The sequence below is a fragment of the Larus michahellis genome, chromosome 3 (genome assembly GCF_964199755.1).
Source record: "Larus michahellis chromosome 3, bLarMic1.1, whole genome shotgun sequence".
NCBI classification, from domain to species: Eukaryota; Metazoa; Chordata; class Aves; order Charadriiformes; family Laridae; genus Larus; species Larus michahellis.
This window is the reverse complement of record NC_133898.1, coordinates 77,019,594-77,034,245: the sequence shown is the minus strand read 5'-3', so window position 1 is coordinate 77,034,245 and position 14,652 is coordinate 77,019,594. Positions and strand designations below refer to the sequence as shown.

General features: G+C 42.7%; 1 protein-coding gene across 1 annotated transcript in view; it reads left to right on the top strand.

The window, feature by feature from the left end:
* SLC35F1 (solute carrier family 35 member F1) overlaps positions 1-14,652 on the top strand; it is a 254,185-nt gene that overhangs the window by 193,174 nt on the left and 46,359 nt on the right. The window contains exon 3 of the mRNA XM_074580877.1: positions 6,433-6,560. Coding sequence (XP_074436978.1) covers positions 6,433-6,560 — 128 coding nt within the window. The remainder of the gene's footprint in view (positions 1-6,432; positions 6,561-14,652) is intronic.

Sequence of the window (14,652 nt, the reverse complement as noted above, 5' to 3'; positions counted from 1 at the left end):
GCTGGAGGGCACGGGAGCCGCTTGCAGCAGTGACTCGGGGCTGTTACACCAGCAGAGTGTCGGTGGGTTTCACAGTTTTCCCACTGCAGGAAAGGAAGCAGAAGGGAGCTCTGGATAAGATCAGGTTGGGTAAGATCAAGTATTCTGAGGAGGCAAAAAGAGCTGAGGTCAGATAGTCTTCCAAAAGGCTTACGGAAAACATGTTATAGGACAAAAGCAGTGCAAGCTGTAAGCAGTCATCCATAAGGTGAACAGTGTTCAGGTGTTTTGTGAAGCCAGACTAGAGGAGCATTCCTGTAAGAGAACATTTTCTCTAACGCGTAAATAATTAAGCAGTGGTGGTATTTTGCCTTTAGGCAACAGCATTACCATAAAGTACTCATCAGTAATACAAACAGATGTAAGGAAATAAGAAATCATTTTAGGTCAAAGGATTTAAAGTCACACAGAAGAGGGACAGTTCTTTTGGGCTTGGTGGAGAGCTGAAAACCATCTACAACAGGCTTTTAAATCCCCTGAACCAGCAACTTGGCCAAGCACAAGACAAGCAAGGTTTTATTGTTCAGCCATGGGAGCCTCTTGACATAGAAATACAGAGATCTGTGTTACCCCTACAGGGTATTACTGCCTCCTTTCCCTGGTCCTGCAGCAGGGCTGGATGACTACGAAGTCTGTAGAGAAGCAGTGTTGTTACCGGTGAAGTTCTGTATCTTGCAAGACTCGCTATAACGTGTGAAAATGGAAAAGAAACAATCTTCTTGTTGTGAGATCTTTTGTTGTTGTAAGTGAGATCTTTTTTCAAAGAAAGTGATAAGAAGTAAATTCTGGTATAATCTGTGAGATTGTTGCCTCTTTACCATTGTAGCACTTGACTCTGACGCTCCTGGTAGAGGCAGGGGAGGACCAGTGTGGCCAGCAGCCATCCCTCTGCGCTGGCTCCCCCCTTGCGAGTCTCCTGCACGCATTGAGACCTCTTCTGCTGAGCTCTGTGCTGCAAAGCAGGAGGAGAGCACAGATCCTTTGATGATCTTGATCTAAATAGCATGTTGTCATCTGAATTAAAGGGGAGAGACTGCAGTGGATGAAAGAGAAGCAATATGCTTATTTTCTGGTCCAGTAGTGCTGTTATTCTACCTGTGTCCCAAGCCCATACACAAATAATTGGGAATTTGCTGTCTTAATGGCTGTTGGGTTTTTTTTATTGTACCTCTGCGGCTGTGGGGGTGAATGTGAAAAGGGTTTTGCACATGTACATATGTGCTTTTGGTAGACACTGCACAGCTAAAGCCTCTTTTAATTTTCTCTCTAATTTATTTTTAATTTTGTAACCCCTCAGGGGTAAATCCTTATTATATGATGTAAAATCATCTCTTCTACAAAGCAGCTTATTTGTTGATTTTTAATTTGAGCCAGCAGAGGCAAAGCTGTAGCTTTTTTCCAAACACTATGAGCTCCTCTGTATATGAGCTTTTTTCCAAACACTATGAGCTCCTAACTGTCAAGTGTGTGACTTACTGCAAAATTACTAAAAAACATAAAACCTAAACCTGTCCTTCAAGACAGGGCGAAGAGGAGGTTTGTATTTTTCTGTACAGTATGTTGGACTTCTGAATCTAAAAACATTCTTAATATGCAATTTGCTTTTAAATCTATCATACGTTTGGATTAGACTGAATGTGAAGGTTTACATTTCCAAAAGCTCGAGTGGTGACAGAAGTTAGGGGTTTGTTTTTTGAAAGGGGATCTCCATCAAAAGATGGCGCTGTCTGAAGATGGCATTACTCTGTGCACTCACATAAAGGCGTGTTCACCAACATCCATATGTGCTTTGGCTCTCTGGAAGTGTTGCCTTTAAGCTAACCTGCACACTTTACAGTTTAGTATTTATTTATGTGACTGGCTGGAAGCCTTAGTCACAGTCCTATTGAGATAATAACAAACACACTCGATCTGACATAATCTCTCTTCCCTTTACATTCCGTGGGAGAGCTGTTTATTTTCAAAACACTGGTTATCTCATCCTAAACAATTCACCCAGAATATGTTAGGTGAAAAACGCTTTCAAAATGACTTACCAGTGAGTTCAAGTGAAGGCATCTACATTTGGTCCTTCTGGCCTACAATGCTTACAACTCAAAATATCTGAATAATTAGTTTGCTTTGAGTTGTAATCAAGGGAAATAAAAAACAACCCCTGATTATTTCTCTTTGTTTTGTTTTCAGTAACATCATAGAATCATAGACTCGTTTAGGTTGGAAAAGACCTTTAAGATCATCGAGTCCAACCGTTAACCTAACACTGTCAAGTCCACCACTAAACCATGTCCCTAAGCACCACATCTACACGGCTTTTAAATACCTCCAGGGACGGCGACTCAACCACTTCCCTGGGCAGCCTGTTCCTATGCTTGAGAACCCTTTTGGTGAAGAAATTTTTCCTAATATCCAATCTAAACCTCCCCTGGCACAACTTGAGGCGATTTCCTCTCACCCTATCACTTGCTACTTGGGAAAAGAGACTGACACCCACATATTTTTTCCCCCATTTAGTTTTTATGCCAAGGTGATGTTTGTTTCTATCCAGGCTGTAGACTATTGAATGAAGCTCTTGATTGCCTCTGCTTCTTATTTTAATCTTCCCAAGTTAAGTGAAGGCTTCCCACTTATCTCCCTAACACCCATTTCTCTTCTCCTTGTTGCCTGAATTCACTGAGGATGTCATCTGTGGTAGCTTTTCAGAGGTCCTCTCCTCCTGGCAGCCCATGCCTTCTCCAGGCTGTTTACCTATGGTGGCCCCATCTCAAAACTGGGACTCCACCTACCCCTTCCTTGATTTGTCCATAGTATTGGACTGACACTCACTGCAAATAATCATCTTCTTTCTCCTGCCCCTCTCCCCAGAAAGTCTCCCACTTTAGGAGCAGTTCATTCCCTTCTATGAATTGTGATGACAGTGCCAAAGAAATAGAAAGCAGTAAACAAATAACAGTCCCCAAATTAAGAATGTTAAACATGCATTGCTTTTTACTCAGATATACCCTCAAATGGCATCCATCAGTTTTGCTAATGCTTGTAGACCTGCACAACTGGTATGTTAATGATAAATGATAATAATAATGTGGACAGAGGGACCCTGGTCAGAAGCCAGACCTTGCATGCACACTAAGTAACAGGAGATACAGCAAGTGAGTGGAAGTGAAGACTAAGTGTGTTCCACAGAGAAAGATGCAGCTTCTGCACAAGAGTCTCTTCCAGGAACAAATTCTCTGTTTTATTTCTGTCACGCTGAATGCCTGTACATCTCTCTGCTTTCCGCTGGGCGAGACAAAGACACTTGCTGTGAAGCCAAACCAATGTTCATCAGAGTTGCACGGTACCTGCATAAATTCATTTTGGCGTTGTTTTTTGCTCTGCAAAGCCTTCTCAGCTGAACCTGATCTTTTACAGTTTGGAACATCTCAGAGCTGTATATCAAAGATAAAATACCACTTGCCAAATATTGTTCTTATTTATCCCATTAGCCCAGAGACGATTGAGAAAAGAGAGAACCATGTATGTCAGTTAAAATTATAGATTTAATTTCCATCTCTGGAAACTCTGAATTTACCTATTGGCCATAAGTCATGACAATATGTTCCTTTTTAAAGCTAAATTATTTGACCACCTGTGAACGTTACAGTGATCTGTGGCTGGACATTGAAGCTGGAGAAAGCAAGCACTGACAAACCAAAGGCACCAAAAGATTCCTTGAGATTTGTCAATAGTGCTTGCTTGCAGCCTAATTCTAGTGCAGTTCTTGAGGATTCTGTTTCTTTCTGCCTTGTAGGTACCACCAAGAGCCTACTGCCATAAAAACAGATTTAGGTGGGATTTTCGCTGTTGGAATAGAGACTGCAGTTTGATGTCTTTGATTTTTAAACTTTCTATTTACAATTAAAAAGAGAAATTGCTCTGAAGTGTGAACTGTGCCATTCCATTGCATTGATGTTTTTGAATTGGTGTTTTAAAGGTATTATCAGGGCTATGAAGATGATTAGGGGATTGGAACACCTCTCTTATGAAGAAAGGCTGAAGGATTTGTGTCTCTTCAGTGTGGAAAAAAGACGGCTGAGGGGGCATCTTATCAACGCTTACAAACGCTTAAAGGGTGGGTGTCAGGAGGATGGGGCAAGGCTCTTTTCAGTGGTGCCGGGGACAGGACAAGAGGTAACGGGCACAAACTTGAGCATAGGAAGTTCCATCTAAACATGAGGAGGAACTTCTTTGCTTTGAGGGTGGCAGAGCACTGGAACAGGCCGCCCAGAGAGGTGGTGGAGTCTCCATCTCTGGAGACATTCCAAACCCGCCTGGACGCGTTCCTGTGTAACCTGCTCTGGGTGACCCTGCTCTGGCAGGGGGGTTGGACTAGATCTCCAGAGGTCCCTTCCAACCCTACCATTCTGTGATTCTGTGATCTGGGCAGCATAAAAATTAGAGATACAGTTTCAATACCTGGAAAGGATCGATCTGCATGACTTACACTGATTTCAGTAGGAATTAGGACATCTAATCTCAAATGCCTTTTTGAAAAGACCTCCCTAAATATTTTAAAAAATAAGATCTAAAATATTCTTCTTTCTGCATGCTCACATCGTCATAACAAATGCATAAATTTAATCATAATTCATATGGCTGCAGTGCATTGTTCTTGGACCCCAGAATAAACAAAGGGTGGGAATTTTCTTTTTAGTGAGTTTTCCTCTGAGTCAGTGGTAACAGGAAAGTGTACCATGGTTGAATGTACTGACTCATTCTTATTTAAGGTCTTAAATAATTAGCCTGCTAACCACCTTGTTTCTGCTATATCTCTGCTGCTTACTGAGAGAAAGAGGAAAAAAGAAGGGAGGGAAGGAAGGAAATTAAGGGAAGCTTTTTAGTGTTTACAGTTTTGCATGTAGTCTCATTATCATTGTAACAAATAATTAGGTTGTTGCCTAATAATATCTCACTGGAAGTGTGTATGTGTGAACATCTGTTAATGAACAAACGTCAAATGATTCAGATGCTTTGTTCAGGTAAATACCCATTCAAGTCACTCAGTGGAGCCAAGATCAAACGTCTAAGATCTTGAATCACCTTCTGAAGTAATTATCCCTTTTTCTGTGATTGCATCTTAGAAGATCTGAGATAGTCCTGTGCTATAGAGAGCCTTACATTTCTGATGGTATGGCAGTATATATATCAGTGGGTCTATTTGAACAAGAGAATGAATGCACTTGTGATGATGGAAAATGATGAGGGAGAATTGGGAAGCCTGAGCAAGTTTTGGTGGCAATTGACAATAATGTTCCTTTTCTTGTGTATTTTCCACCACTCATTTTGATGATCACAGGCACTTAGAAAGGCTGCAGCAACATGAACAAATACCAGAATAGTGGGGTTTTTTTAAAACTTTCAAAACAGTTGAAATTCCATTTATGATACTTTGACAGTACAGGTCAACCCTACTTAGATCCGTGTTTAGGCTACAGACTCTTAAAAAGCTCTGGTCATACTGTGTTCACTCACAGTCGGTTTGCCCGGTCCCTTTCACAGTGGGGTCCCATCATGTCTGGAGCTTACTGTAATGCAAATAAGTAACAGGTTTGCCCACCCTCACTAATGAGCTGGTTTCTTTTGAATGGAGAACAGTAATAATCCCTAGCCTAGCATGAGGAATGCTTTGACCTTTTGAAAGTTGCGGGTTTGATCTGCAGACTGTATTGTATTGTCAGTCTTTACGTGGTGGAAATTAAGTACTGGGTGATTGACAGGGCTCCCATGGAAGGCAGCAAACTTGCCTACTTCAGAAATTGATCCTGGGAGCAGAGCAACCTGTCACGCAAAATCTGTTTGTCTCAGTGCAGCCTTTCTCTGACCAAGTCTGATATTTTGAACCTCTAGGATCATAATAACCATCTGCCCAAAGGTGATGCTGTTACTCTCCTGCTCTAATATTCCATCACGTTTGCAAATACTGGTAATCTCCTGCTCTGGCAAAACCCTCTTGCATCATGTGTGATACATTTATCAGTATGTGTGTAAAGTATAAATATGTGTAATAAACTGCTCTATTCTTTAGCATTTTATATGTGTATATATGAATGTAAAACTAAGAACACATTTACAGTCTGCCCAAGCTGCACTTGTTTTTACCGGCATTGTTTACATCTTAAGGAAAGTGACAATCTGACCTGCACATATTACTTTGCCAAGCTGGCTGGTTTAATATCTGTGAGACAAATAGGGTGTGTTAGTTTTCACCTCCTTGCAGTACCTAGTTATATATGGTGCTTTTCAACTGCATATTGTAAATGCGAGAGATCTTGTAGGTAATTTCTCCTGGCAGGTGGCTATTTTGTGCATCTAAACCTAACTCTTTTACATAATTGTTCTTGTTGTTTATTACCACAGGAGAAGAAAACTTGCTGGCAATTTTGAAAAGGAGATGGTGGAAATACATGATCCTGGGGATAATAGATATAGAAGCCAATTACCTGGTAGTCAAAGCTTACCAATACACCACTCTTACTAGTGTTCAGGTAAGGACTCAAAGGATTTTCCCTTTTGAGGTAAGATAATAGGCTCAATGTGGTCAATGGGGCAGCATCCATTGGCTTCGGTGCACTGATAGCTAGTTCCTGCCCTTGTCTTCTGTGTACTTTTTAATGCTGTCTTGTAAGACACGTTTTTTTCATATTGGACTATTTTTATTACTCGGTATTTTCCAAACTGTACAAAAAACATACTGACATTCATTTTATTTTCCTGTGCTAAACCATTCATAATCACATTTTTGACATAATCTACTTAATTTGGGCCTTTAAGGAGATATTTTCAGATGAGCTGAAACGTTTTTCTCACTTTATATTGTACTTGGAAAAAATACAAGCATTTCTTTTAGGATTCCATAATTAGATCTGAGTGCAAAAGTTGTCATTAAGTAAAATGAATGTAGTTATGATGAAGAAGTCTTACTTTAATGTAAGCAGTTACATGTGTTATGTTATATAACAGCTTAACTGCAGCTATCAAAAAGTGTACTCTCCCTTAAAAAATTATATGTGCAGTGAACAAAAGCTAAAGTAGCAATTTCTCCAAAGATCTAACCTGCATATTTTAAATAAAACCACAAAGGAGTTGGGCTCCTTCCCATTTAAGTGGAGAAGTGAATAACAGAAACATTTTTAAGAGACTGGAAATCATTGGGAAATCATTGCATAATTCATTGATACTTGTTCTAAAACAAATCTACTCCCTTTTTACATTAGTGTTGCCCAGTTATTTAGACATAGACAGTGTAATTTACACCTTATTTTCCTGAAGTTTGCATAAGAACCAGTAAAATAGAGGAGCATCAGTTAATGTTCTGCAGAACCAAAGCTAATTAGGAATCATAGAATCATAGAATCATAGAATCATAGAATCATAGGGTTGGAAGGGACCTCTGGAGATCATCTAGTCCAACCCCCCTGCCAGAGCAGGGTCACCTAGAGCAGGTTACACAGGAACATGTCCAGGCGGGTTTTGAATGTCTCCAGAGTTGGAGACTCCACCACCTCTCTGGGCAGCCTGTTCCAGTGCTCTGTCACCCTCAGGGTAAAGAAGTTCCTCCTCATGTTTAGGTGGAACTTCCTATGTTCAAGTTTGTGCCCATTGCCTCTTGTCCTGTCCCCGGGCACCACTGAAAAGAGCCTGGCCCCATCCACCTGACACCCACCCTTTAAGTATTTATAAGCGTTGATAAGGTCACCCCTCAGCCGTCTTTTTTCCAGACTGAAGAGACCCAAATCCCTCAGCCTTTCCTCATAAGAGAGGTGTTCCAGTCCCCCAATCATCTTTGTAGCCCTCTGCTGCACCCTTTCCAGCAGTTCCCTGTCCCTCTTGAACCGGGGAGCCCAGAACTGGACACAGTACTCCAGGTGCGGCCTCACCAAGGCAGAGTAGAGGGGGAGGATGACCTCCCTCGACCTGCTGGCCACGCTCTTCTTGATGCATCCCAGGATGCCATTGGCCTTCTTGGCCACAAGGGCACATTGCTGACTCATGGTCATCCTGTTGTCCACCAGGACTCCCAGGTCTCTTTCCACAGAGCTGCTCTCCAGCAGGTCAGCACCCAACCTGTACTGGTGCATGGGGTTATTCCTCCCCAGGTGCAGCCCCCTACACTTGCCCTTGTTGAACTTCATAAGGTTCCTCTCTGCCCAGATCTCCAACCTGTCCAGGTCTCTCTGTATGGCGGCACAGCCTTCCGGTGTGTCAGCCACCCCACCCAGCTTGGTGTCATCAGAAAACTTGCTGAGGGCGCACTCTATCCCCTCATCCAGGTCATTGATGAATATGTTGAAGAGGACTGGACCCAGTACTGACCCCTGGGGAACACCACTCGTCACTGGTCTCCAACTAGACTCTGTGCCCCTAATCACAACCCTCTGAGCTCTATCTTTCAACCAGTTTTCTATCCACCCCACTGTCCATTCATCTAACCCACACTTCCTAAGCTTCCCCATGAGGATGCTGTGGAAGACCGTGTCAAACGCCTTGCTTAAGTCAAGGTAGACCACATCTACCGCCCTCCCCTCATCTATCCATCCAGTCATGCCATCATAGAAGGCTATCAGATTAGTCAGACATGATTTCCCCTTGGTGAATCCATGCTGAGTACTTCTGATAGCTTTCCTTTCCTCCACGTGCCTTGAGATGACACCCAGAACAAGCTGTTCCATCATCTTTCCAGGGATGGAGGTGAGGCTGACCGGCCTGTAGTTCCCCGGCTCCTCCTTCTTGCCTTTCTTGAAGACTGGAGTGACATTGGCTTTCCTCCAGTCCCCAGGCACCTCGCCTGTTCTCCAGGACTTTTCAAAGATGATGGAGAGCGGCCCAGCAATGACTTCTGCCAGCTCCCTCAGCACTCTCGGGTGCATCCCATCAGGGCCCATGGACTTGTGAATATCTAGATGATCTAATTGGTCCCTCACTCGCTCCTCCTTAATCCAAGGGAAGTCGTCTTCTTTCCCTGTTACTTTATTCAATGCCTGGGACTCCTGAGGGCTGGGCCGAGCAGAAAAGACCGAAGCAAAGAAGGCATTCAGTAACTCTGCCTTCTCCACATCCTCCGTCACCATGACTCCTGCCTCATTCAGCAGTGGGCCTACAACTTCTCTGGTCTTCCTTTTGCTTCCAATATACTTGTAGAAGCTCTTTTTGTTGTGCTTGATGTCCCTAGCCAGGTCTAATTCCAAGGCGGCCTTGGCTTTCCTTGTTTCATCCCTGCACGCTCCGGCAGCATTCTTGTAATCCTCCCAAGGGGTCAGTCCCTTCTTCCACTTATTATAAACTTCCTTCTTCCACTTGAGCTTTTTCTGAAGCTCCCTGCTCAACCATGCAGGTCTCCTGCGTCCCTTGGCCGATTTCTTTCTCTTAGGGATGCACCGATCCTGAGCTTGGAGGAAGTGGTCTTTGAATATCAACCAGCTTTCTTGAGCCCCTTTGCCTTCCAGAGCCCTAGCCCACGGGATCTCTCCAAGCAGTTTCTTGAAGAGGTCGAAGTTAGCCCTCCTGAAATCGAAGGTTGTAATTTTACTTCTTGTTGTTGTTTTGTGGATAGTACCCATGATCCTGAATATGGAGGAATATACCTCTTCCATAGTTAAACAAGTGATATTGGGAAATACGGGGCATGTTTAGTAGAATAAATAGAAGGAACCTACGAATTCAAGGAATCTGAATGTAAGGTTTATACTAAGTATTCACAAATGCCTCTGCCATCAGAATCTTGGTTTGAGAATTCTTTGAGATGTGCCCAGACAACATAATATTGCTTTTAACACTTTTCCAAATCAGATTACTCAGTACAGAATAAAATAAAATCCGTGTAAACCTCATACTGTCTGATTTCATAGCTGCTAAAAGCCTCGAAGAGAAAAGTAAAAGCTGAATTTCTTCTTTTGCGTGTTCACTGATAGCAAGTAGGAAACGTGGACTGAGCAAGATGATCCAGGTCATTAAATTTCATCTGCCGCAGCCACCAACAAGCACGTATCAGAGGTTTGTCTGGCCGGGCCCATGAAACACTGATTCCAGAAGATGCAAACCCTCCCGCTCTTCTGCAATGAGCATGGCCTTTAGTGAAAGAGATCAAAAACTACAGTGCCAGGAGGAAGCAGGCAGGAGAGTTCAAGGGTGTTGCCTGTGTCTCGGCAGGGAATTTGTTAGCTGAAATGAGCCACGGTCTCCTTTTAGACTCAGAGAGAGAGGAAGGGTGGAACAGGAGAACTGTCACAGAACACAGACCGTGTTGTGTCCTTTTTAGACCTCGTTCCACATAAAGATTACAGCAGAGTTCAGGTCTCTTTCCCAAGTAGCTTGGAAGAAGGAAGAGGTAGAACTCAAATGGTGTCAGGCTTTTTTCGAGGAGTAGGGAATACAGTGTCTCCTTTTCCCCTAGTTGTCCTGGATTGCTCATGGAGTGACTAGGAACACCTGTTGCATTTTAAATTCACTTCATGCCTTAATTTGAAAGAGCTCCTAAGTGTAGACAAGACCAAAGATATGATGAGAATGGGACAAGTATGAGGTAATGCATTAAGAAGTTGAATCAAATGACACCTTTTATGAAAAGTAGCCAGAAAACACCCTATTTCATTTAAAGATGAAACAGAAGAAGCTCAGGGGATTATTCAGCCTGAAACAGCATTGGTCAAAGTGCATAACGGTATGAAATGAAGACTGAAGAAAAGGAAAGGAAAAGATGTAAAAAGCAAGCTTTTCCTAGAATCTGTTTTCTGAAGCAGCAAACACGACCAGACTCTTCGCAAAGGCCTGATCCTGCAAGAGCACTACCTGTGAGGCCATAAATGCCTCGCTGGCACATAGCAAGAAGTGTTCAAATCCTTTCAGAACTGAGGCCTGAGAAACCATTGCTACCTACCGCAAATCAGCACGGCTTCCACTGAAAGCTGTGGGAGCTATGCAGACATATACATTGACTGAGAATCAAGCCCCTCAACTTAATTCCGGGGGATTTTATTCTCAACAGGCTTTACACCAAGGTTTTTTGATGGGGAAAATGTAAGAGTTTTTGAAACTGTCACTTCAGTAAATGAGAAATCTTTCGGTATTTTTATAGTGGTGGTACATGGACCATTTCAGTAGGAAATCAGTTTTACAGCATATACTTATTTTCCACGTGGTATCTGCTCTGTTATGCAAAACTAACATGCAAGTGTACTGGACTCGTGGTGGTGTAAGCAAAAAACATTAAGCTGCTCACAGCAAAAAGCCAAAGTTTAACTGTAAAAATATACCTTTATTGCAATTGACCTGCAGTTCTGCTTTCAACAAACAACTCCAAGCACTCAAGTTTTGTTTGCCAAGTAGCTTTAATTTAAACTCTTAGGGCTGTCAAAATTTCTAGTGTAAAATCCTTTTTTTTTTTTTTCTCTAATTGACATTATTTCATCATGGTTCCAGGAAAAGACTGAAAATGGTGGCCTACTTTTCCTCACTGTTTAACATCCAAGTCTTTCATATACTTCCCTTTAAAACTCCCTTTGTTTTGATTTTGGAAACAGAACTTTTTAATGAACCTTCCTATACGTCTTTCACTGGGTACCTTCAAAACCACAGTGAACAAGGACACACAGGCAAAATCAGAGATGAATATGGTACCTGACCTTTACATTTGGTTGTGCTTCTGATTATTCCAAGTCCTTTTGCACTCTGTAATTACTGTCTGGGAATGTGGCACTTGGCTCCATCATGAGATGAAAACAAACTACTGTGAAGCCTAGAAGCTAGTAATTTTCCCTTTTAAAAAATAACCTAAAAGACCTCCCTTAAAAACTAGGTGACATAAAAACCAATGCACTGCTTGTGTGTCAGATGTCAAGGTGTAGGGCAATTGCTAAGGCTAAAATCCAACGTACCCTTTAGGTACCTGCAGTGTAATCCAGGGGCAACTAGATTTAATAGAACCATCCACATCTTATTGTCAACATATCTGAAATGCTGTAGACATTTAACATTCCCTGGTCTATGCATACTAACCTGCTGCTTACAGCACAGTCTTGGGGCATGAAAATGTGTGTTTGAACTTCTTGTGTTGCTCATTCTTTGGTAGCTTTAAGTTCTGGTTCTTTGCATGCCCAGAGTGCTTCTGCATTGATGGAGCCAGATGCCTAAATACCTGCCTCCATTTGAAAATTCAAAAGCTAAGTATTCCTGCATCAAAGTACCCCGAGGAACTCGATTTGCTAGATATGATCTTAGCATGCCTCAAGTGCTTACAGAAAGCCTGCAGTGCTTTCCAAATTGCAGGGGTAGAGCCAACTTTTACAGAAAGCCATAACTGTTTGTCCTGGTTCCGGTGGGGATAGGGTTAACTTTTCCTGGTATTCCATGCCGTGTGAGCCACGCCCACCCTGAGCTGCCGGGGGAGGGGACAGGAAGTTGCTGCTTAAAAGCGGGCTGGGGCGTCCCGGGTCCGGCCGGTTGGCGAGCGGCGGGGAGCGGCGGTTCCGTAATCGCGTTTGTATATTCCCCTGTCCGTGTTGTTGTTGTTGTTTGCCTGTTCCCTTTGCTGTTCTGTTAAACTGCCTTTGTCCCAACCCAAGAGTCTTGCCTTTTCTTACGATCCTTCCTGTATTAGGAAGGGACGTGCGAGCGGCACGTGGTTCTTTGTTGCCATCTGAGGCTAAACCACGACACTGTTTAAACAGTAGTCCACAGAAAGGGCTTGAGTTAACTCTGTCTCACCCAGGAACACTGAAACTCAAGCTTCCAGCAGCCATGAAGAAGCTCCAGCTAGTAAGTGAAGGCTGTTTTCTAGAGGGTAATTTAAAAATTGAGTACACACAGGGTGAAAGGCACAGTACTTTGTCCATGGATCAATTTGATAGCCAAATCCACATATTTCAAGAAGTGCCAGAAGTGCACAGTTAACGCTCTCACACGCATGTGTCCTGACTCCCAGATGGCCAAACACTTGCAAAATGATCTTTAGTTTCTCTTTGATGCATTAATCTAACTTGCACTAGATTTTGCAGCCTTCTTGCATGTCAGCTGTAGCAGGTACAGCAAGTGCACTAAACATTCCAGTGTACACCCCATCCCATGGACTCTTTTTAAAAAACTAAACATTTAACTTTCAGGTAATGCTTTCTATATTTATTGTAACTTTTTGAAACAACCCTGGTGTAGGCCTGTGGAAGGTTTAATAACTAGTCAAGAAGGGTGTTTTAACTACTATTAGAGATGCCTTTTACACAGCAGGTAAAATTAGTTCCCCCAGAGGGAATGAAAAGATTCTGAAGGTCTTGCAGTAATTTAGACTAGATATTTAATTCATTCGAAACTATGTTTCGACCTTGACTTCCCTGTATGGCATTTACAGTGTAGTGCACATGTACATCCTACCAAGCCCATAATGTCTTCCACTAAGCCTGTTATGATACTAACATTGGTAACCTTTGCCGCCAGGAAGCACTTTCTCATCATACCAAGCTGTGTTATAAGGCAGACTGTCCTCTCCCTTGCTCCTCACATTAATCAGCTCTGCTTTCTGCAAATACAGTGTTCTATCCACCTGCACGCTGCACTGTTGTGTTGCACTGTCTGGAGGTAATGTTATCCTTTTTCTGTGTTATGACATCACATAGAAATCTGGACTACTTCTGCAATGCCTTGCATAGTGGTACTGTCGAATATGCATACAATGTCACAAGAAATAAGGCTCTGTCAAAGAGAGCGCTATGTTTCCAAATAGTGATTTATCTGGTAATTTATTCCTTGGGCAATCAAGGCTTTGATTGGCGTGATGAAAACAAAGGTAGTAAAAGCTGGGATTTATAGACACCAGGAGACACAATAAAACTATGATGCTGATGTTCTCGGCTGCTCTTAGATCACTGTGAGGCTCAGCAGTACATCATACTTCCAATTACCTCTGGCAGTTTTCATACCTCAACAACTGCCACCAGAAAAGGAAAGGAGTCAGCAGTAAGTGCTTATTATAGGAGTGCTGGATGGCAATAGTCTTTGCTTTGTTCTTGGTCCCTATGGACTCACTGTACATTGAGGCAGAAGGTTTGAGATAATTTTGGAGCAAATCTGGGAGGTGAGGAGCAAGGGATTTGCAATATTGATGTTGATCCACCTTGTCCAGTGCTCTCTAACGTGAAATATTTCAAAAGTGGAGATAAATTCCACCGTTTCCCTTCCTCTCCCAATCCTGTGCGTGTAAGATTGACCATACTTTCCTGTTTTGCCTCAGGGTGTTGAGGGAATACTGCAATGTTAATAAGGTTTGCAGAACGGCATTGTGCGGGAGTGGTGCATACCATACATTCATACTGTGAGTCTATGGGGTGTATCTTGCATCTGATTTATTATTGCACTTCAAGTGGCTGTTCTGTCTTTTAGCTGTGCTACGTACCAGTGGTTCGCAAACCAGCCCCTACAGTCTCCTCAGTCTCTCTGCATGGTTTTGGAGTCAACTGAGCTCTCAGTATCCAGAGCTCCTGCCTCTAATGGCAAAATTCACCCTGAGCCAGACTTTTTACTAACATAAATATGCAAAATCTCATTAAAGTCAGTGGAGCTGTGCCCATTACAACAGCAGAGATTTTAGCATTC